This window comes from Hemicordylus capensis, chromosome 1 (genome assembly GCF_027244095.1).
Source record: "Hemicordylus capensis ecotype Gifberg chromosome 1, rHemCap1.1.pri, whole genome shotgun sequence".
NCBI lineage: Eukaryota > Metazoa > Chordata > Lepidosauria > Squamata > Cordylidae > Hemicordylus > Hemicordylus capensis.
In genome coordinates, this window is record NC_069657.1 from 142,509,480 (window position 1) to 142,530,569 (window position 21,090).

General features: G+C 44.0%; 1 protein-coding gene across 8 annotated transcripts in view; it reads right to left on the reverse strand.

Annotated features, from left to right (window-relative positions):
• The window catches only part of STX3 (syntaxin 3), a 61,283-nt gene that overhangs the window by 13,174 nt on the left and 27,019 nt on the right, over positions 1-21,090 (reverse strand). For all 8 annotated transcript variants that reach the window (XM_053242712.1, XM_053242705.1, XM_053242720.1 and 5 more), the window contains exons 2-6: positions 7,505-7,585; positions 5,473-5,572; positions 3,828-3,902; positions 1,499-1,566; positions 617-725 (exon numbers count right to left, since the gene is read on the reverse strand). In XM_053242712.1, coding sequence (XP_053098687.1) covers positions 617-725; positions 1,499-1,566; positions 3,828-3,902; positions 5,473-5,572; positions 7,505-7,585 — 433 coding nt within the window. The remainder of the gene's footprint in view (positions 1-616; positions 726-1,498; positions 1,567-3,827; positions 3,903-5,472; positions 5,573-7,504; positions 7,586-21,090) is intronic.

A 21,090-nucleotide genomic window follows, 5' to 3' on the forward strand; every position in this document is an offset into this window, starting at 1 on the left:
GACAGTATGTAAGGTACGCCTGGTGATATATCAGAAACCAGAGAAATGGGATCGTGACTGCGACTGAAGTTCAGACCTGGAGTGAAATCTAGATGGCCTAGTTTTGCTTGTGAGGGTGAAGTCACTCCAGAGAGGTTCTGAGAAGAAGAGGCTTCTGTGCCACCTGGAGCAGTCTCTAGCCCAGAGGTCCCCACTTTGTAGTCCAAGGTGGTCTCCCATCATCCAACTCAACTTCCCTCCCATCATCTAACTTCTAACCCAAGCTGGGAACCCCTGGACTAGTCCATGACAGAAGAGACATCAGAAGAAGTAATGCTGCATCAGTAGTGAGTAGGAAACACTGGAGAGTGTGCAGTGTATTTACTGGGACAGCAGTAGGCAATGTGTGGCTCTCCAGATGTTGCTGAACGACAACCTCCAACATCCTCAGCTGTATGACATTGTGGCTGGTGTGATGGGAGTTGTAGATCAGCAACATCTGGAGAGCTGCATACTGCCTACCTCTGTACTAGAGAATATCATTCTTGAAGGCAATGTATGGTGTCCACTCCAGCTTTCAATGCCTTGCTCTACCAAAAAGTGAAGGCTAAGGCTGCTCAACAAGAGACATACGTACTGATCTCAAGCTGCCGCTGGATCCTTCCTTTGCTCCGTTCCCGGAAGTCAACCTGTGCTTCATTGTACTTTGTCATCACATCAACAAATTTTCGGGAAAGGACCGAATGCTGGTGATGGGAACAAACAAAATATCACAAGAGATCCTGACTCTTTTCATTATAACTGTCCGATTAGTATTGCAGAGGGAAATACAACAGATTCTGCTGGCTTTATCCTCCGGAAACTGGGATGTGAAAGCTGTTTGGTTTGGGGGAAACCTAAAAGTTTCAGAGTCTGGAGCAAGACACAAAATCTTCTGCTATTATACACAGCAAGAGTTACAGCTTTCTATTCTGAACTTTTAAAATTAAAGTGGATACACTATTGTGAAACACAATTGTAGAAGGTTTAAAGTATCCTCCATTGTATCCTTCCTAACCTTCAAGCTGAAAGAAATATAAATGCCAAGCAACCCACCTATTGATCAGAAACCACCACCACCTCTTTTCCTTGTTAAAAGCTTATTTCCTGGACTTATTTTCAGGCAAGGCTCTAGCCTGCAACCAGTTTTTTAAGATGCCAGTCATCAACCATGCAAAGGAATAACAGAGTGCCTCTCAGAATATACAGATGCTTCCACTCACCAACAACCACAGCTAATTCACACATATCTGGGACTGAGACGCAGACTTGAAGATGTGGCTTCCAAAAAACCTCCACCACCTTGAAGCTCAGTGTCTTACCCTCCCTCCACAGTTAACCACTTGTTGCTTTCCAAAAAAACAAACCCACAAAAGAACCCCAAACCACGATTTGATCTAGCTCTAGATCTTTCCCCTGCATCTTTCCCCTGGCACTGGCAGGCAAAGGCATCCTGGAATTGCCATGAAGTTTCATTTACCTGAGACTTCCGTATTCGCAGGTCAGCCGATGATCGAACCTCATCCTGCTCAATATTCCGCTCCATGGCTGCAAACGCAGAGAAATGAGTTAAACAGGGCCCCATACATTTTGGCTGACCTTGATAGTCAAGCCAAGATACATGGTCACTAGGACCATCCCACACAATCCTATGCATGTTTACTAAGAGGTCCATGTTTTCAATGCGGCTTACTCTCATGTAAGTGTGTTTCATCTGTTTAGCAGGGGGAGAGCGACTGTCCCCATCCAACCCCAGCACAGCATCTCTCCAGTGGTGGTTGTTGGCACCTACCATATTTTTCTTTTTAGATTGTGAATCCTTTTGGGACAGGGAGCCATATTTATAATTTTTATTATCTTCTTTGTAAACTGACTTGAGAACTTTTGTTGAAAAGTGGTATATAAATATCCATTGTGGTAGTAGCAGGACCACAGGGCTCTGTGGTCTCCAGGAGTCGACATTGACTTAACGGCACACTTTACCTTTAGTAGCAGTATTGCATTGCACCCTCATTGTCACTGACCTACACAGATGCAATCTTCTACTCCCTTCCCAGCTCAAAGTTGGGGGTGGGCCTCGTCTCCAGAGTTGTGTGGGCAAAGCCAGTCCTAACCACCTTTTGGTGCTGGACAGGCGAGACAGCCAAAGCTCTCTACCCATCCAGTACCAACATGGCCAATGCAAGTCTTCGTCTCCAGCATGGAGCTGCAGAGGTAAGAAGGCATCTTCCAAATATTTTCTGACTCCGAGGTTCAGTAAAACTGCAGGAATGACCCTGTTCCTTCCCCAGTTCAAAGCTAGAGAGAAAGTCTAGGGTTGGCCATTGGTGCTGGCAAGGCTCCTTCTCACCCCACTCCCCCACCACCTTGCCAGAGGACAATGGAAAAAATCACCATGATCAGCATGGTGGATGGAACTGAGGAATTCTGGAGTAAATCAGCACAGGCTAAAGATGTATGTGTTTAGTGGGGGCTCTAGCTCTGTTCTGCACAGCTCAGTAAGTACTTGAGTTGCAGAGGAAATTTCTAACCAGAGCCATCATAATGCACTCTAAGCCAGTAGTGCTTATTTGGAAATTGCTGAAGACCTACTAGTATGCAGGGAAATCTAAAAGGAGTGCAGGTCTTTTCCTTAAGAGCCTGAAAAATCTAATGCACCACTGTTATCAAGAGACTGAGGAAACACAGCTGAACTTTGCCTGCCAGCTAGTGGTGGGTGGTGGGGAGATGTGGCAGAAGAGTATAAGCGTTTTAGGGACAAGTAGGGGACAACTTTACCACATGTAAAGTTGCTGTCTGAAGGAGCTTGCTAGGCTGTCAGTGAGATTCACTTATTACTCTGGGGAATGCATATGGGCCACAGGGGACTTACTCACAGATTTCTACCCCATCCCCCACTCCATTAGTTTCCACAGCCACCATCCAGGTCCCTAAATAGTAGCCTGCATGCTAAGGGATAAGGAAGGGAAGACGCCGAGTGAGTTGAAAGTGAAAAAGTGACAAAACAGGAGAAAATGAATGGTCACGGCATGTAGCAGCACAGGCATTTGCATCAGTGGATATAGAAAGTTTTAAGGCAAACATTTTCTTTTTTTACATTTAACACACTAAAGCACTTAATATCAACTTTTTATTACATTTTAAATTCTATTATACTGTTTTTGATATACAAGCAAGCTCTTTGCAACATCTTTGTAAATGCCCTTTGTTTACAGGTTGAAAGATCTGTGTGCCAACTTAAAATGTACTTTGCATTTTGTGATCTCTCATTGGAAAAAGGGGGAGGGCTCTCTTTGCATCTCCCTGTTAAAGAGTTAGCAGTACCAGAGAAGACCCTAATAACTTGGATTTAAGAAGTAGAACTGAATTGGTGGCATTTCAAAAGAAGGAACCTTTGAATGCAAACTTGAAATACCAGTCAAGACATTCCCAAGGAAAGAAAATGTGCACCAGATAGATCATTTTTTTTCAAAGAACACAATAGTGTGTTCTGTGCCCAAGCGCCTTAAGCCAACCCCTTTAGTGATTGGAGATCAGTGTGTTTTCAAGAGGAGGCAACAAGGAGGTTACTGAAATGTGGGGAATCCTGATTGAGCCAGGGCTCTCCAACACATTTGTGCAGGTGTTACTGGCAAGATGATACTGGCAAGATACTGGCATGTTGTCCACACTTTACATGTTTGTTGAAAGTTACACTGTTTAGCAATTGCACTTGCTGCATAAGGTGTATGTCCACCCTATAACAAATAATCACTGAGCAATAAATAAGAACTCCCAAGACTAGTCTGCATGGTAGACATCTCTCTTACACTTAAGTTTGTTTCGGACGCTGTTAGCCATTTTCTTGATATCTGCTGTGAGCTGTTCCAAATCATCCTTTGTCTCTGCAATATACAAATACATCAGCAGTGAGCGGTACGAGAACAGCAATAGAGATCTTCCCCTCCTACACTCACAGAGCAAAAGCCAGCATTTCCCAGATACAAGAGGGCAGGGATGAAAGAACCTAATTTTCAGATTGTGATAGGGAAGGCAAGACCCCCAGGGTCTTTGGGAAACCCAATTTACCCTTCCTTATCATGGGACAGTGTTAAAATTATTTATACCTGAGATTTCTCATTAGCCTTGCCTGGCCAGAGCTTAGCTATGGGGCTCAGGTTCATGTTCATCTGTTTGCCCACTGCTTAGAAAATGAAGTACACACTGTAAGGACAAAAGTTAAAGTTTTATTTAAGTTAAAAATTAAAATTGCTAACAAAGAATTTAAAACAATTAAAAAGTTTAGTGGAGATCTCACCAGTCCAAGTAGTCTTTGATCAAAGTCTAGTAACACAGGGAAAACACACACCCCTTGTCCCCCCTCCCCACTGGTTATTGTTCAGCTCAAGCCCCGAGCTGGAAACCTGTTGCGAGTTTGAAGAAAAAAGGACAGAAGTGGGGGGGGGGGGGAGAGATAAAACTAGAATCAGAACTTTTTCTTCAAACTCACATCAGGTTTCCAGTTCAGGGCTTGACCATCCAATTGTTGCTGTTTTTTCTTGTGCTGTGGGACTTTGATCAAAGATGATCTCTACTCAACTCTTTAATTGTTTAACATTCTTTAAGTTAGCTCTTTTGACGTAAATAAAACTTTAACTTTTGTCCTTACAGTGTGTGTTTCATTTTCTAAGCAGTGGGCAAATGGATGAACACAAACCTGAGCCCACTAACTAAGCTCTGGCCAGGCCAACTAGGAATTTGCATCTCAAATTGATGCAAGTACTAATTCCAACAACAGTGACAGAGGAAGGAGCTGGTAGAGAGGACAGCTGGTCTTGCGGTAGCAAGCATGACATCCCCTTAGCTAAGCAGGGTCCACCCTGGTTGCATATGAATGGGAAACTAGAAGTGTGAGCACTGTAAGATATTCCCCTCAGGGGATGGAGCTGCTCTGGGAATTGCTGAAGGTTTCAAGTTACCTCCATGGCTTCTCCAAGATAGGGCTGAGAGAGATTCCTGGCTGCAACCTTGGAGAAGCCACTGCCAGTCTGTGAAGACAATACTGAGCTAGATAGACTAATGGTGTGACTCGGTATATGGCAGCTTCCTATACAGTGGTCCCTCGACTTACGAAGTTAATCCATTCTGAACGCACGTTCGTAGGTCGAAATTTTCGTAAAGTCGAAAAGCGCACCCACGGAGGTCTGGAAACATTCGTAAGTCGAGGAAACCGCATCTAAAAATTCGTAAGTCGAGGAAGCCGCATCTAAACTGGCAACGACTTCCGGTCATTTTTGTCGTTCGTAAGTAGAAAACTACGGATGTTGAGTAGTTCGTAAGTCGAGGGACCACTGTATTCCTACCAAGACATCACGTCTTGGTAAAGAGGTGCAGAAGGGTTGGACCCTCAGAGTAGGGAGGAGCCCATCAGCCTCGTTGCCAACATTTCTCACAAGGAGCACACATCCTACTCACTTGGTTCAGGGATAGGAGCAGACAGGATGACACTGTACAGCCTTTTTGCCTCTTCTACATTCTCAGAAATTTTGTCAATATTCTGCCGGGTCTCTTCAATCTGTAAGGAAATAGAAATAGCAAACTGCTGTTGTCAAACATGGAGAAGACTCCTTGGCAAGTCTTCGACTCCATGAGGAAGTGTGTGCACATATGTTGCAAGGTAAGGAGGATTCTCTACATACTCCATAAAAGACACAGGTTGGGTGGGGGGAGAATTCTGTGTCACCTGAGAACTACAACCATGGAGGAGACTGCAATCATGTGATCACAGGGAGGGAAGATGGGTGATCTCTCATCCATTAGTTTGTCCTTCTGCTATTGGCTGAAGGAAGTTGGAACAGATAGCATGGATGAGATTTAGACAAAGAGAAGGAGGGCCACCCCCCCCCCAGTGCCTACGGCTTTAAAGGGCTGCCACCACAGCCAAAAGGAGAGCAGTAGCTAAAAATAAGCCAGTGCCATTGCTGCTTCCTTATCCCTCACATGAAGAGGGGCAGCTGCTGAAAAGCCTGGTAGGGGAAGACACACCAACTTGGACATGGTAGGGAGAGGCCTAAGCTCCTGAAGCTAGCCCCAAGCTCAAAGTTGATTTTAAGTTAAGCTAGTTCATGCAGTTATGTTTAGCAAGCGATACCTGTATCATATGCTATCCATGATGGATTATTCTTTTTCCTTTCTTTCTATTGATGCAAATGTATCATTTGATTATTACTCCATTGGGATGAAATGCAGACTTGGAGCTCCAGAGAGAAAGCCCAATGGAGAACTGTCTTGCACAAGACAGGAAAGACAAGAGAGCAACAAGAAGGAAAAAAACCTTCACAGGATAATGCATCTGACTTATAGGTAACTTCTATGCATGGCAAGAATTTTTCAGCTCCAGCGGCAACTAGCGTCTCTCTCCTGAAGTGAAGGTGTTCCAAGTTTACTAAACAATCTCTGCCATCTGCCTCCACCCACCCACAATCTATTCCTCTACTAAGAATGCTTTGTTTTGCAAATAAAAGTTTACAATGACTGTGTGCTTTCTTCAGTTGAAGCATTGGTCACTATCTGGGGATTGCTGCTTGTATAATTATATAATTGTATAATTATATAATTGGATATTACTTGGAGCAATCTACATGTAGCAGAACCAATTCCGCAGGCAGCCAAGCTTCATTTAGTGGTCTCGTCTCACATTAATTACACACCAGTGTATACTAATAGAATGCAGATGACAAGTTCCTAGGTTGTAGGCATATGCCCACACATGACAATGGTCAATTTAAGTTTGTAGCACTGAATATGGACTAACTCTTCTATATCCACTGGATCACAACTTTCTAAACTCTCATTACAATGACATCCAAAAGTCATTAACACAGGAACAGTATAGTGTTGTTTCCTTCAATAGCTGGAAGTTACTCAGCTGTATCCAGACTGATGCCAAGTTAAAATAAGGGGCATTTCACAAAGGCATTTGTCTCTGCAAAACACACCCTCCACCTTTTGGAATTGCTCCCTTTGATTGCAGGAACATGTAATGCCCCCCACCCCCCACCCATTTGCCAAGGGGGGAGAGAGAAGTTTTCCAAGCTGCAGAAATAACTGAGCTGATATTCCGCTCCAACTAGGCACCGATAACTACATGCAATTAGATCTGGGCAAGAGAGTCTTGACATGAAGGGCTAGCGGGCAACAGAACAGCCAGAACAAAGTAGCAAGGCAAGGAGCACTGGGGCAATTGCCTGGCTAGCTGGGATGCTACCACCACTGAAGCAGCAGGAGATGGTGAAATAGCAGCTGTGAAAGGCACAAGAGGCATGCAAATGAATAGACGGGAAGGGCTTTCTGTGAATATTTCATGTCCCCTCCCAAGATGACAGCTTTCATCTGACAAGCAAATCAAGCCTCATGAAAATCCAGCATATCACTGCTCTGTAGTTCCCAAGTATAGTTTCAGTTTTAACCTCAAGACTACTTTTTCTTCTTTCTAACCTCTCCTCACCTCTGCAAAGAACTCATCCATGAAAGCTGTGTTATCAATGGCAATTTCCAGGTCATCCTCGCCTTCATCGTCATCCTGTTTCTGTAAAGGAACAAGAGAACATCCGTTAAAGAAGAATCACACAACCATATTTTGCACCAAGATTTACCCTTCTTGTTCTGCCTGAAGGAAACAAAGGGGCAAGGAATATCATTAAGCGGGAGGAATTTCTATATTTAAAAAAAACCAAAAAAACACCACACACAAACCCCCAAAGCTAGCAATAGAGGAATAGCCTTTTGGCATGGTTAGGAAAGAAAGAGTTATGTAGAACAAGGTTCAAAGCTCATACTTACCAATATGATATAAGATTTAAAGCTCTAATCAAAAGAAGATAGGCCCAGAGAGTATTACTCAGGGGCAGAGCCACCATTGCACGAATGGGTTTGAAGAACTCAGGCTGCCGCCCCTCAGAGGCTGTGCCTCATGCCCCAGCCACACCCCATGTCCAAAGCCCTGCCTTAAAGGCAGGGAGAGCCGCTCCAGCCGCGCTGTGAATGCGGCACTGGCTGGACTTAGCTAGCAAATGGGGCTGCATGGCTGTACTTGGGCTGCCGCTGGTCTCCTCCACCCTTGAGTATTACTGGCCATATGGTAGTCAGGCCCACTTGGCTTGCCAGGACATTTTTCACCCAGCAAGCTTTACTGTGAGTTTACTGCAAGTTTAAAATTGGGCTACACTCTAATGAGCAATGAAACCCCCGAATCATGTGTTAGGTGCTCCTTGATAGCTCACAAGGACTTTGGGGTAAATGTGGCTGATATGTGAACGCACCCCCTCCAGAGCTAAAAGTCCTGTGTGAAACACATCCTGGTGTCTTGTTTCCTTTTCACCACTACGCTGTGTTCCTTGTACCTTACACAACATAAGGGAGGAAAGAGCAAATGATTGACAGGGATGGAAGAGACATATAGCCAGGGTACAAATCCATCTTTCTATTTGCAGAGATCTAGTGCTCCATTCTCCTAACCACCATTTTGTTGTAGCCCTGGTTACCCACCTTTATAAACAAAGGCAAGGGAAGGTTCAATAGCTGTAATCCGAAAAGAGAAAAGGTGCTTTAAAGCACTCCAGGGAAAACCAACCAGAAACTAGGTGGTAGCAGATAAGACAAGAAAGAAGTATGGAAGTAGACCTCTCTCAGTACTGGTAACCGTCACTTCCCGGGTATGCAGAACTGGCCAATAGTTTAGGCAAGCCCTTGAACACAGTGGAAGGGAAGTGGAAGAAGGGGAAGGGAAGCGAGTCAGGAGTCAGCAATTCCCCTCACATCCCCAAAGCTGATTTTTCCTATTCTTAGCCAGCCTTGTTCTCAGGTGACACAGCTATGCCTGCCTGTATTTAACTTTGTGCCTCTGCAGTGTTGACTCCAGACCTCAATGCCTAGTCTTGAAAAGCACATCAGTCATTGCTAGCTGAGCAACACAAACTAAACAAACTACACCCTCAGAGGAACTCATCCTGCTTTAAGTAGAAAGGTTACAAAGGAGAGCCAGGCCCCAAGGTCAACAAGCCATGTGTTATAAAAGCAGACTGACAGGGAAGTCCTGCTCCACAGTAAAGGCCTTTCAAGGGAAGGACACCATTTCACTATTACTACAGAACCACAGATTTCAAAATTGATGGTGGACACCTGTTGTATTCTATCTGGTAATCTTTCGTGTTTTATTCTTTGGAAGTTTGTCCCAGGGAGGATCCTGAAGAGAGTGTGGGGAGTGGAGTTGGAAAGGAAAGGGAGGGAAAGGAGGAGAAGAAAAGAGTTTCTGGAATAAACTCTTAATTAAATCCACATAAGATTGTTTCGTGTTTGTGAGAGAAGCAGCTATAAAACATTTGGCAATGAGATTTTGTACCAGCTATACGTGTGAGCTTGCAAAGCTTGTGAATGTTCCTGCATTTCATTGCATTACTGGGCCTACATTCCTGGACTACTTTCTACTATTGCTGCTTGTTTCTCCAGCTTCTGGACCTACACAGCTCCAGAGGATACTTTCCCCTTATCAATCCTGGACTCTGTTGTTTACTAGATGCCCACTGTAGCATGGCTCAATTCCCACCATCACCTTTTTTCTTGTCTACCCCAGCAGAACCTGCTCTTCCCTGGAAACAATGGCAGGTCCTATATCTGCAATTACCTCCACACCATACAGAGCCGTGATTTTACTCCCACAAAGCAGACGGCTAAATTGTTTCACTGCCTGGGCCTTGAAGGCCAAAGAATATATAATCATTTGCCCTTTCCTGCCACCTTGGAAGGGGATGCCAATTCATATGAAGCTGCTCTTCAAGCTTTAGGTGATCATTTCAACCCTACTATGAATGTGATTGCTGAACATTTCAAGTTCTATTCTAGATTCATTTATGGTATTTCTAAACCACCCAAAACTTGCGTCTCTTGGTGGTTTACAATGAAAATCATTTAAAACATCAAATCAATTAATAATTACAATAATTAAAAACATTAAAAACCCAGTATTAAAAATTGTAAAACTATAAATGTAATTAAAAGTTGCCCGATCCCAGTTGCCTGGTGAATATTTCAATCAATATGTCACAGAACTCTGTGCCTTAAGTGTAACCTGTGAGTTTGTGAACTTTACTGATGAAATGATCAGGGATCAGATTGTTATAAAAACAAACTGCTCCAAACTGCATGAAAAACTTCTACTGGAAGGGAAATTTACCTTGGAGAAAGTTAGAAATGGCTAGGGGGATGGAAGATGCTCTTCACTGTGTTACTCTCCGTGGTATCCCAAAACCAACCCCCTGAAAACCAAGCTGTTCCAACTAGAGCCTTCCAAACCCAATCTTCTCATATGGCACTGCCCTGGAAAGTGGCAGCACAGGAAAGGAAGAGCTACCTATGTTACCAATGTGGAGACCTTGCCCACAAAGCCAATTTATTCACTGTTCTGTACAGAAGGTCACTTGCAACAGGTGCAAGAAAAGGGGATACTTTGCTAAGGTTTGCAAGTCTGCTGTCCACTCCATTATTGATTCACCATATGAACTGGCAGATGAACCACTTCCTGACAGCGTTTTAAGTGTGACAGCCTGCTTCTTTGCATTATCAAGTAAAACTTAATGGCCAAGAAGTGCAGATGATGGCTGGTTCTGCTTCTCCATACACTATTATTTCCCATCTACTTTACAAGAAACTCCTTACTACATCAGATCTGCACCTGCAGCCTTCAGACATCCACCCATGGGGATCTAGAGGTTCCCCTATTACCATAAATGGATACTTCACTGCTGTCCTGGAATACAGTCATCCCTCACCAACCGCGAGGGTTCCGTTCCGGGAAAACCTCGAAGTTGGCAAACCATTGAAATAAATGGCAAACGGGGTTAGGGGAATTGCGGTTGCAAAAAAGTCTGCAAAATACAGTGAAAAATAGAAATAAATCCCTCCAAATCACACACCCCCAAATCACCAGGAGTCATTAAGAGGAGTGAAGGGGACCCCTGAAAATCACACATACAAAAAACCCCATTGGGGGAAAAAAAAAACTTGCTGAACCACAGATACTCAGGTCACGATTGGCAAGACCTACCATAATTTCCCAGTCACGGATACTCAAAACAGTGACTGGGAAACCCTCAGTAGGCGAGGGATGACTGTAGAAGGGAAAGTTTCTGTGTCACAAAAAGGAGTCTCAATATTGGCCTGGAAACAGAAAGATTTACAGATAGTGTTAGACCCAAATTGCATGGAACTCGTATGATGGAGCATCCATATACTGATATGATAGCTGATTTCTCAGATATTTTTTCTGATATCCTGGCACTGCCATACATGTCAAACACAAAAAATAAAGGCAAATGCAATACCTGTACAAGACAAAGTGAGGAACGTCCCCACAGCATTGCGCAAACCACTTAGAGGAGCTTTCAGGACTACAGCATGCTGACATTATAGAACCTGTTTCCTCAGAATGGGTCTCCCATTGTACTTTTACAGAAATCAAAGTGGGACACTTTGAACGTGTGTGGATTTAAGAGATGTGAACTCCAAAACAAATTGATTGTCATCCATTACCCAATATTAACGAAATGCTGCTTACTCTGAAAGAGGCCTCCATGTTGACAGCTTTGGACTTGTCTTTGGCCTATCATCAAATTGCTCTGCTCAAAGGTTCTCACAAATACACAATACCCCAGAGGGTCTTTCTCAGTACAAAATACTGCCCTTTGAATTAGCCTCTGCAGCTTCAGTATTTCAAAGAATGATGCATGCATGTATGCATTTGGGGGGGGGGGGCAACAGATGGCATCACCTACTTTCAGGATGACATTTTTAGTGTATGGCAAAACCATTGGGGAGCATGATGATAAACTGAGAGAAGCCTTAATAACACTCCGACAACATGGACTTACTATCTCTGCACAGAAATTTCAGTTTTGCACACACTGTGACGTACTTGGGACACAATATCTCAGGGTGGAATATATTCCAAAATGGACTCTGTTAAAACAATTTGGGGAGCATCAGAGCCACCCAACAAGGATGCACTTTGATTGTTTTTAGGTCTGAGTATTACTCTAAATTTGTTAGACAATTTGTCTCCAAAGTTGCTCCATTGTGACTTTAACTGGGATGTATCCTGCAAAGTTAGTTTCAGACTATCAATTTGGCCATTGCTGCATTGCTTTTGACACGAACAGGCACACTGTTGTAACCACTGGCGCTTCTGAATATGATTTGGGTGCTGCCTTGACCCAGCAAAAAGGGGCCAGGGAAGTTACAGTTGCCTTTGCTTCCGGAGTGCTTACTGCTTCAGAGACGATGTATTCCGTCACTGAAAAGGAAACTCTAGCATGATTCTGGCCAGTGAGGCACTTCAGGGCTTACTTGTGAGGCAGAAAATTCACTTCACGGCCAGACCATAAACACCTAACTGCTTTATACTTCTGAGGAAGTGTGACCCCATCTAGAACAGGCAGATCAATATGACTTCCCGAGTGACGACCCCGCACAGTAAGTACCTCCGTCTTGTCTGGATTCAGTTTCAGTTTGTTATCCCTCATCCACCCCATTACTGCTTCCAAGCAGGCATTCAGGGAGGATATACCTTCTCCTGATGATGTTGACATGGAGAAATAGATTTGGGTGTCATCAGCGTACTGATAACACCCAGCACCAAATCTCCGGATGATCTCTCCCAACGGTTTCATGTAGATATTAAAAAGCATTGGAGACAGTATGGAGCCCTGAGGGACCCCATATAAGAGCTCAGATTATGAAGAGCAACAGTCTCCGAGCGACACCATCTGGGATCTGCCAGAAAGGTAGGAGCGGAACCACTGCAAAGCAGTGCCTCCCACCCCCAGCTCCCTCAGACGTTCCAGAAGGATACTACGGTCGATAGTATTGAAAGCCACCGAGTGATCCAAAAGGACCAACAGAGTCACACTTCCTCTATCGAGTCCCAATTGGAGATCATCCATCAGGCTGACCAAAGCAGTCTCCACCCCATAGCCCATCCGATAACCAGTTTGAAATGGGTCTTGATAGTCAGTTTGCTCCAAGACCGCCTGGACATGAGCTTGACTAAAAGGGGAATCAGAGAAAGGTTTTGGTAGCCAGGTACGAACCAGCACATTGAAAATGTATTCAGACACTGTATGATTTGTGCTGTATGTGACAAGTCACAGAAGATTTTTGATACCCCCTTGACTCCAGCAGAGTATCCCAATGGTCCCTGGGGAAAACGTGCTCTGGATATAATGGGGCCTTTTGATTACCAACTCACAAAACAAGGACTTGTTATAGTGATGGTGGATTACTATTCCAGGTGGCCAGAAATTCATTTGCTGAAAATATTACTACAAACAAGGTGATCCAGTTCAGGGCTGCAGTTTTTGCAAGAGAAGGTTTTCCTAAAGAACTAGTGACTGACAATGGGACACAGCTTATCTCATTTGAAATGGAGCAATATTTGCATAACCATGGGATAAGACACAAGACGATTTCCTTGTACCATTCTCGAGTGAATGGCTTAGTTCAAAGAATGAACAGATGAGTGAAGGAAAGTTTACAACTGGCTAGTATGCAACAAAACCCTGGAAAGAGGCAATCCATGACTCTATTTCCTTATTGAACTACTCCTCTTTCTATTACAGGGAAATCACTTTTTGAATTGCTGAGAGGACACAAAGCTACCACCAAATCTACCCAATGCAACAACCGATAGGGCTTGCCATGCCATCTCAACCTGAGGTTGCAGAGAGATTCATGATCGGGTAAGGGAGAAGCTACAAACATACAACATTGAATGTGGGTTGCAAACACAAAGTAGCAAACATTTCAGGTGGGGGACTTTGGGTAAGATTGCCTTATAAAGTGAGAAAGGGATGTTCCCAATATTCTGGACCAAAATAAATAATCAAAATCCACAGAGATTTTATCATGTTGGATGATGGAAAGAAATAGGACAGTTCAATGCTTTCAAGCGTACATACTATGAGAAAAGAGGGAAAGGAGTCTGTTCTCAAGGGAGGAACTGGAGATAACTTTGATCTTGCCCCCTGTTTTGACCTCACAGAAGAGGCTGATGAAAGTGATGGATAATCCTCAGTACCAGAAGAAACATCAAACACAGCTCCTGTGCCAGAGAATCCAAGAATTAGGAGAAGTGTGTGTTTTGACAGATCACCTAAAAAACTTCAAGACTTTGTCACCACATTTTAAATCAATACAATTCTGGTTTTTATAAAGGGGAGGGAAGTGTTGTATTCTATCTAGTCTTTTGTGTTTTGTTGTTTGGAAGCTTGTGGGGGGGATCCTTTGGGGGGGGTGGAGTCAGAAAGAAGAGGAGAAAACCATGCTTGCCACTCCAGTATCATCCCATTTGAAGTCAGTCTGTTCTCTGTTTTCTCCTACAACTTTTAGACCTTGTGTATGTGGCAGGGGAAGGGTGGTGTTTTATAACTGCTTCCCTCAAACACAAAACAATCTTAGGTGGATTAAACTAAGACTATTACAGAACACTCCATTTTCTCCTTCTCTTCCCCCTCCCTTTTCTTTCTGACTCCACCCCCCCACACACACACACACACTACAGCAGGGCTGCTCAACTTGGGCCCTCCTGCGGATGTTGGCCTACAAATCCCATAATCTCTGGCTATTGGTCACAAGGAATTATGGGAGTTGTAGTCCAAAAACAGCTGGGAGGCCTAAGTTGTGCAGGCCTGCTTTACAAGATCTCCCTGGGACAAGCTTCCAAACAAAAACAGGCTTAACTAAACATTCAGAGATGTCCTAGAGACAGGCTTCCTTTCATCATGGTATGTTAAACAGCTAACATATTAAAAAGAGAACTCTTCTTCTGGTTAAAAGGAGAAAAGGGCGAGACTGTGTGTCATTTTAAATGTAGCTACAGTGCTCCTAATGAACTAGGCAACATGGTCATCTTATCTCAGTGTTCTGGTGGTTGCCAAGAAGATAGGGAGAAATGAAAGCAAAATTCTCCAAGCGAACAGAAGGTCAAGTGAAGTCAGAATGGTACTGAATGAAACAATACTTACGCTCGTGGCAAAGGGTGCCAAGGTCAAAAGTATACTGTACTGAGCACATCCAACTGGTAATTATGAAGCACTCTGTAGATTTTAGGATTCTGACAAGTTATAGTTGGTTGTTGGCTGGCTACAGCAACTGTTTCCATAGGCTCACAGAATGTGAGGCTGTAATACTGTGTTGGCCAACCTGAGGCTCTCCAGCTGTTGGACTCCCTTCACCCTGAGCTATAGTTAATTGTGGCTTAGGGTGATGGGAGTTGTAGTCCAACAGCCGGAGAGCCTCAGGTTAGCCACCCCTGCTATAATGTGACATTTGAGTCACTTCTTAAGGATAACCTGAATTAGGTCTGAAGTCGCTGGTCATAACAAGGAGACTTAAAGCTTCCTGTCTGGTGCTGGAGGAAGATGCACAGTAAAGGTCAGGCATAGCTCATTAAAAAGCATGGATCAGTCTTCAAATTCCACTTCAGCAATGGGACACGAAGGCCCAATTTTTATTTTTCCAATATTTGGGGCTAGTAGTACTGATGTAAAAGCCTCCCATGTGATCCACCCATCCCACATGCATTCAAACATTATTGGAGCAGAAAGAAATCTGGTCACCAGACAGCGGCAATCCCTTATCACCAAAAATGTAGGAAGTAGGGCCTGGAGAGACAATCTTGAGCAAACACCCAAATATGGAATTATTGCTATACCTATTTTGTCTTGTGGCACAGCCTGGGCTACTTGGAATCAATTCAAGTCACCAAGTCCTTTAGAGATGACTATGCCCATTTCATAGCCACTTAATGGCGCAGTGGAGAAATGACTTGCCTAGCGAGTGAGAGGTTGCTGGTTTGAATCCTCACTGGTATGTTTGGCAAGTATATTGGGCAGCAGCAATATAGGAAGGTGCTGAAAGGCATCATCTCACAACGCGTGGGAGATGGCAATGGTAAACCCTCCTATATTCTACCAAAGAAAACCACAGGGCTTTGTGTTCACCAGGAGCTGACACCGACTCAAGGGCACACCTTTACTTTATACCTGTTTCAGCATTTCTTCCTGAAAACTCTGCAGCCATCTATTATTACCTCAATACCTAGATGGATTCCACAGGACTACAGCGGAGTCAAAGTAAAACCAAGGATTTCACGGGCCAATCAATCAATCATGCTTTATTTTGATCAAAGATCAGATACCTAAGGATCTCACAGGCAACTTCTGTGTCCTTGGTCCTCTTTGGTTTTAACAGGAAATAACAGAAGGGCTTTAGAGATCAAAGGCTCATTTAGAAGATATATGTCTCAGTCTTGAACTGTAACTGGAGTTGGAGCAGCAAGAAAGAGGGCAAAAGTCAGGAATGAACAAGTGCTGTAATCTATATCTGCTTTTAAAAATGCAGACAGCTCAGAAACATCCACAGCTATTGAGCAATGGAATGTTTCATTTGAAAGGTACTTCTGGTTCATGTTAATGCAAGAAAAGAAATGAACGCGCTTTCCTCCTATCCTAAAGAGACTGAAAAAATCCTTTGTATCATTAGGTGTTGGTCTCTTTGCATGCTTTTCAAGCTTTGCATTACTTTTCAAGCAAGAATTGTTAGCAGGCAGTGAGGTCATTCACACAATCAAAAGCTGTGTTCTACCCAGGTTTGGGAGCTATGTGTGCTCCCAATTTTTGGTTGTGGAAGCAGTGGTGCAACAAGGACGCCACTGGCCCCTGCTACCCAGTGTCTGACTTCAAATGCAGGGGGCGTGGCCACATTCACAAATGGGGCCAAGCACTTTGTTTAGAAGTAAAATTCTGCCAATGCTGCATTTGCAGCCTGGCCGGGAACTCCTCTGCAAGCAGAGAGAGGCATTCCCGGCCAGGCTGGGAGCCCAGCACTGGCTGAAACCTCTAAGAAAATGGAGCCGCACAACTGTTTGAAAAGTTTCAGCCAGTGCTGGGCTGCCAGCCTGGCCGGAATGCCTCTCCCTGCTTTCGCAAGCAGGGAGAAACCATCCCAGCCATGCTGCAAACACAGTGCTGGCCAAATTTTACTTCCAAATGGGGCACACAGCCCAATTTGCTAACGCGGCCATGCCCCCTGCATCTGATGTCAGATGCTGAGACATGGTAGGGTGCCAGGTGTGGCGTGGGTTCTTTGAACCTATTCGCTCAATAGCTGCTACACCCCTGTGTGGAAGCAAGGTTAGGGAAAACCTGTAAGAAATGATTGTGTAGAAGCAAGGTAGGAGGAAAAGCTACCCAGGTTTTCCTCCCACCTTGCTTCACAGCACCAAAAATTGGGAGCACACACCAGCTCCCAAGCCTGGGTAGAACACAGTTTTTTATTGTGTAAGTGACCTCAGTCTCTTCCTTTGCACCTGCCTCAATTGGGAAACTGGCTTTCTACATAAAGCAGCAGAGCATGGACAGAGAAAGAAAACTGGCTTTTGCTTGGATCAAGTAGCAGTGTTGTGCAGAAACTGAACCAGTGCAAAAGCTACCTACTGAACCACCGCTGAATCATGGGCATTCTTGATTAAGCCCAAGGTCCTCCTGACTCAACAAAAGTAGTTTTAAGCATATGAAGCTGGAAGAGCCTCTAACCTGAAAACACAATACAGATTGCAATCAATCAAGATCAGGTCCCAAGTCAGTTATGCAGATTTGGCATAACAGAGATACTCTGTTCTGTGCTTTCTCTGAATAGCCATTGCCACACCCAACCCCTCCTCAAGTCTAGTCCCCTTTGTACCAAGCATTTTCTTGCCACAGGAATTTTGCAGAGTGCAGAACCTTATAAGAAGGTCCCATCTCCCCCAGACACATTTGGTTTTGTGGACATTTCTCTTGCAGGTTTCTGGAAATCATTGCTGCTGCTGCTGCTGCAGCAGAAACCCATGCAGCCAAGTACCTGTTGCATACTCACACTTTCCCCTGCTCTCTAAGCTGAATCATTGGGCTGTTGAGTCCCAAGGTTGGAATACTGTACTGCAGGGTTCAGAACTGCTACTGAATTGAAACCACTAGCCTTGAACGCTCCTTGCATGGGACTGTTGTGGACAGATCTGCACTGGACTGTCCTGGACACTCTTGGAAACCAGAGTCTTTAGGTCACTCTCTGCTTGGGCTTGTCATGGGACCATCCCTATGCCTGACTACCTGAGAGCCAGTAGACTCCCAAGCAGAACCCTAAAGCTAAGCCTTGAGCAGTGTTCCCTCTAAGACGTGTGTGTGTGTGCTCACATGTTTTTTGATGTCAGCTCAGTTAACTTCAGATCCTGCTCAGGTTGAATCAGGAAGGCCCCACTCTGTATGCACACACAGTGTGCACACACTGCCTTGATACTGCCACCCAAGAAGACGCCATTCTGCACACAGATGGAAAAAGGAAAAAGAAAGAAAACTGGCCTTGAGGCTGGGCCATTCCTTGCAAGGGCTTGCTGTGGGCTATTCCCTACACCTGACTGCCTGGGAACCCTTGTGCTCACTTTCACTAGTGATGACCACGCTTAGAGCCACAGACGTTGGTTCCACGCTGGCATCCCACTGCCTCTCCTTGCCTTCACTCTGGCAAAAACCCTTTGCAAGGGACCCCAAATATTCTTCTGGTGGCAAGTCCTTTCCCTTCTTTCTCATGCACAAAACAGCAGAGATAAACTGCTCTTCCGCCTCCATTCTTTATCTTATCCCCCTTCTCTGTCCACATTTCAACACCCACCAGCCAGAGGACTATTAACACCATGACTCCCCTCCCCACTGCCTATCTTATCCCTGGGAGCTGCCTTCACTTCCTGTGCAATTGTGACAGTATCAGTGTTGCCAATATCACACTTTGCATTGTGCTTTATCAATAAAATTCATTTCTTTATTTCAAACATCTTGAGTTAAGTCCTCCCGCCGCCCATTTGTTCTAAATGCATAAACACACACATGGGCAGCATACACATCTGTGAGCAAGTGTGGTAAAAGAAAGATCAGATGTCCTTAAATCCTCACAAGGTAGGCTATGATCAATGCACTATTATCCTTCAGAAAGCACAGTACAAGATTCTCTATACATTTTTTAAGATTAATAGTATAGCTTCTGAAAGCATACATTCATGACAAAAAGAAATGTGTGATTTTCATGTATTATGGTGGACATCTTTTGTTTCCTTGCATCTATACAGAAAAATTGTTGTGTGTGAAGCAGCTTAAGATTTAAAAATATACATATACATGTATATAAAAATATACATATACATGTACACAGAAGTCCCAAACTCTGCAGAAAGGAGCACTGTGAGTTAAATTTGGGAGGAAGCATTTCCCAGCTGTAATTTCTTTGAGGTAAGCCATTTCTGTTTAGAATCCGAAGCTGGATTGGAGCCAGTGACCTAGAATTAAAAGATTTCATATCCCATCCCCCAAAGTCACCCAGCCCTGCTAAAGAAGGAAGATTGAAAGTAATACTCCAACTAAGGTAAAATGTGAGGGTCCTACTCAAGCAAACACATTGGTAGGAATTTTTAAGAGAACTTAATCATGTTGCTAGTGATATTTCTTATGGGACTTTTAACATGCCAACAACAGCAGTGCCATTACCTTGAAGGATCATTTGTGTGATGTTTAGTAGAAAAATGACAAGATGTGGGAACTGAAGCCCAGGTGCCACATTCCACAAATGAGCAATACCAATTAAATAAGCACGCCCAGAGTCCCCTTTCTTCAGCTTCATCAAATCGAATTTTAAAGAGAAGAGTCTGGTGGTTCAGACCCATGAATGGTCCCTCCGACCTCCATTTTGTGAGACTTTGGTCAAGCAGTGAGCCAAGGAAAAGGTGTTGTTTCTTGGTTCACTAATGAAAGTTCCTGACTGAAGTGTCGCAGAGTCTCACAGAATGGAGGTCAGAGGTTAAGTTAGTTGAAAAGTCTCTGAACCATCGGCATTCACAAGGAGTAGTACAGCTAATCTCACATCTGGTCCTGAACACACACAGCAAAGGTATTAACGGATTGCTGACACTGACACACACACACACGCCAGCCTGAATGCCTATACGTCCCCTTTAGAGTCTTCCCCAAGCCTTTCCCACAATGACTTGCCTGGAAAACAAGAGACAAGTGTTGTTTCTTGGCTCACTAGCAGCAAAGGCTCCTCAGTGTTCCAGAAACTCACAAAATGGAGGTTTAGAGGTGGTTAGTTGAAACATCACTGAAACGTCTTGCAGAATTTTCCTATTTAAGCCTTTTCTGCAATGATTACCTCTGATGATACACAGGTCATTTGTATAATTGCTGTTCTCTTTCTTCTCCATGATCTAAATCTGCAGCCACTTTTCTAAGTAGCACACAGAATGTGCTTTTATACATGCCTTCCTGCCATACATTCCACCTTCTCCACCATGCATTCCGGCCTCCCCATAAATGGAAGGGTAAACCCCTCCTGTATTCTACCAAAGACAACCACAGGGCTCGGTGGTCGCCAGGAGTAGACACCGACTCAACGGCACACTTTACTTTTAACAGAATTTTATTCCTCTGCCAAACCAGCATTTTCCTTTGCCTAGGTACAGAGGGGAGGGGTTGAATGCCTCAGCTCTGCCTTCCTCTTCACAGGAACACATGATTTATTCCTTCAGCCTGATGAAAACTAGGACAGATGGCTAGCATCCTTGTTTAATTGCATTATACCTTCACAGTGTGTTCTGCAAAAACCCTCTGTCCTTTAGCCCAATACATCTTAAAGGGGTATGGAACAACAATGAACAAGAGTACTACAGGTCTGATAAGAAGGTGGGTCATTTTAACAAAGACAAATGGTGTGGCATTTTGCAATTCAGCAGGCCTGCTAAAATTAGATGAGCTGATATAGCTACACTTAGGTTTAAGTACAATTCATATAAAAATATTAAATAAGGATGAATTTGATTTAAACAGAAGTACACTGTCCACCTGTCTTTTTAGGTTATAACTCCAGAATATACCTACCTCAGGACAAATTTGAAGTGTTTTAGATTTCCACTTAAATTCTAACAGTGTCTGACCAACTACTGCACTGGATTCCCAAACA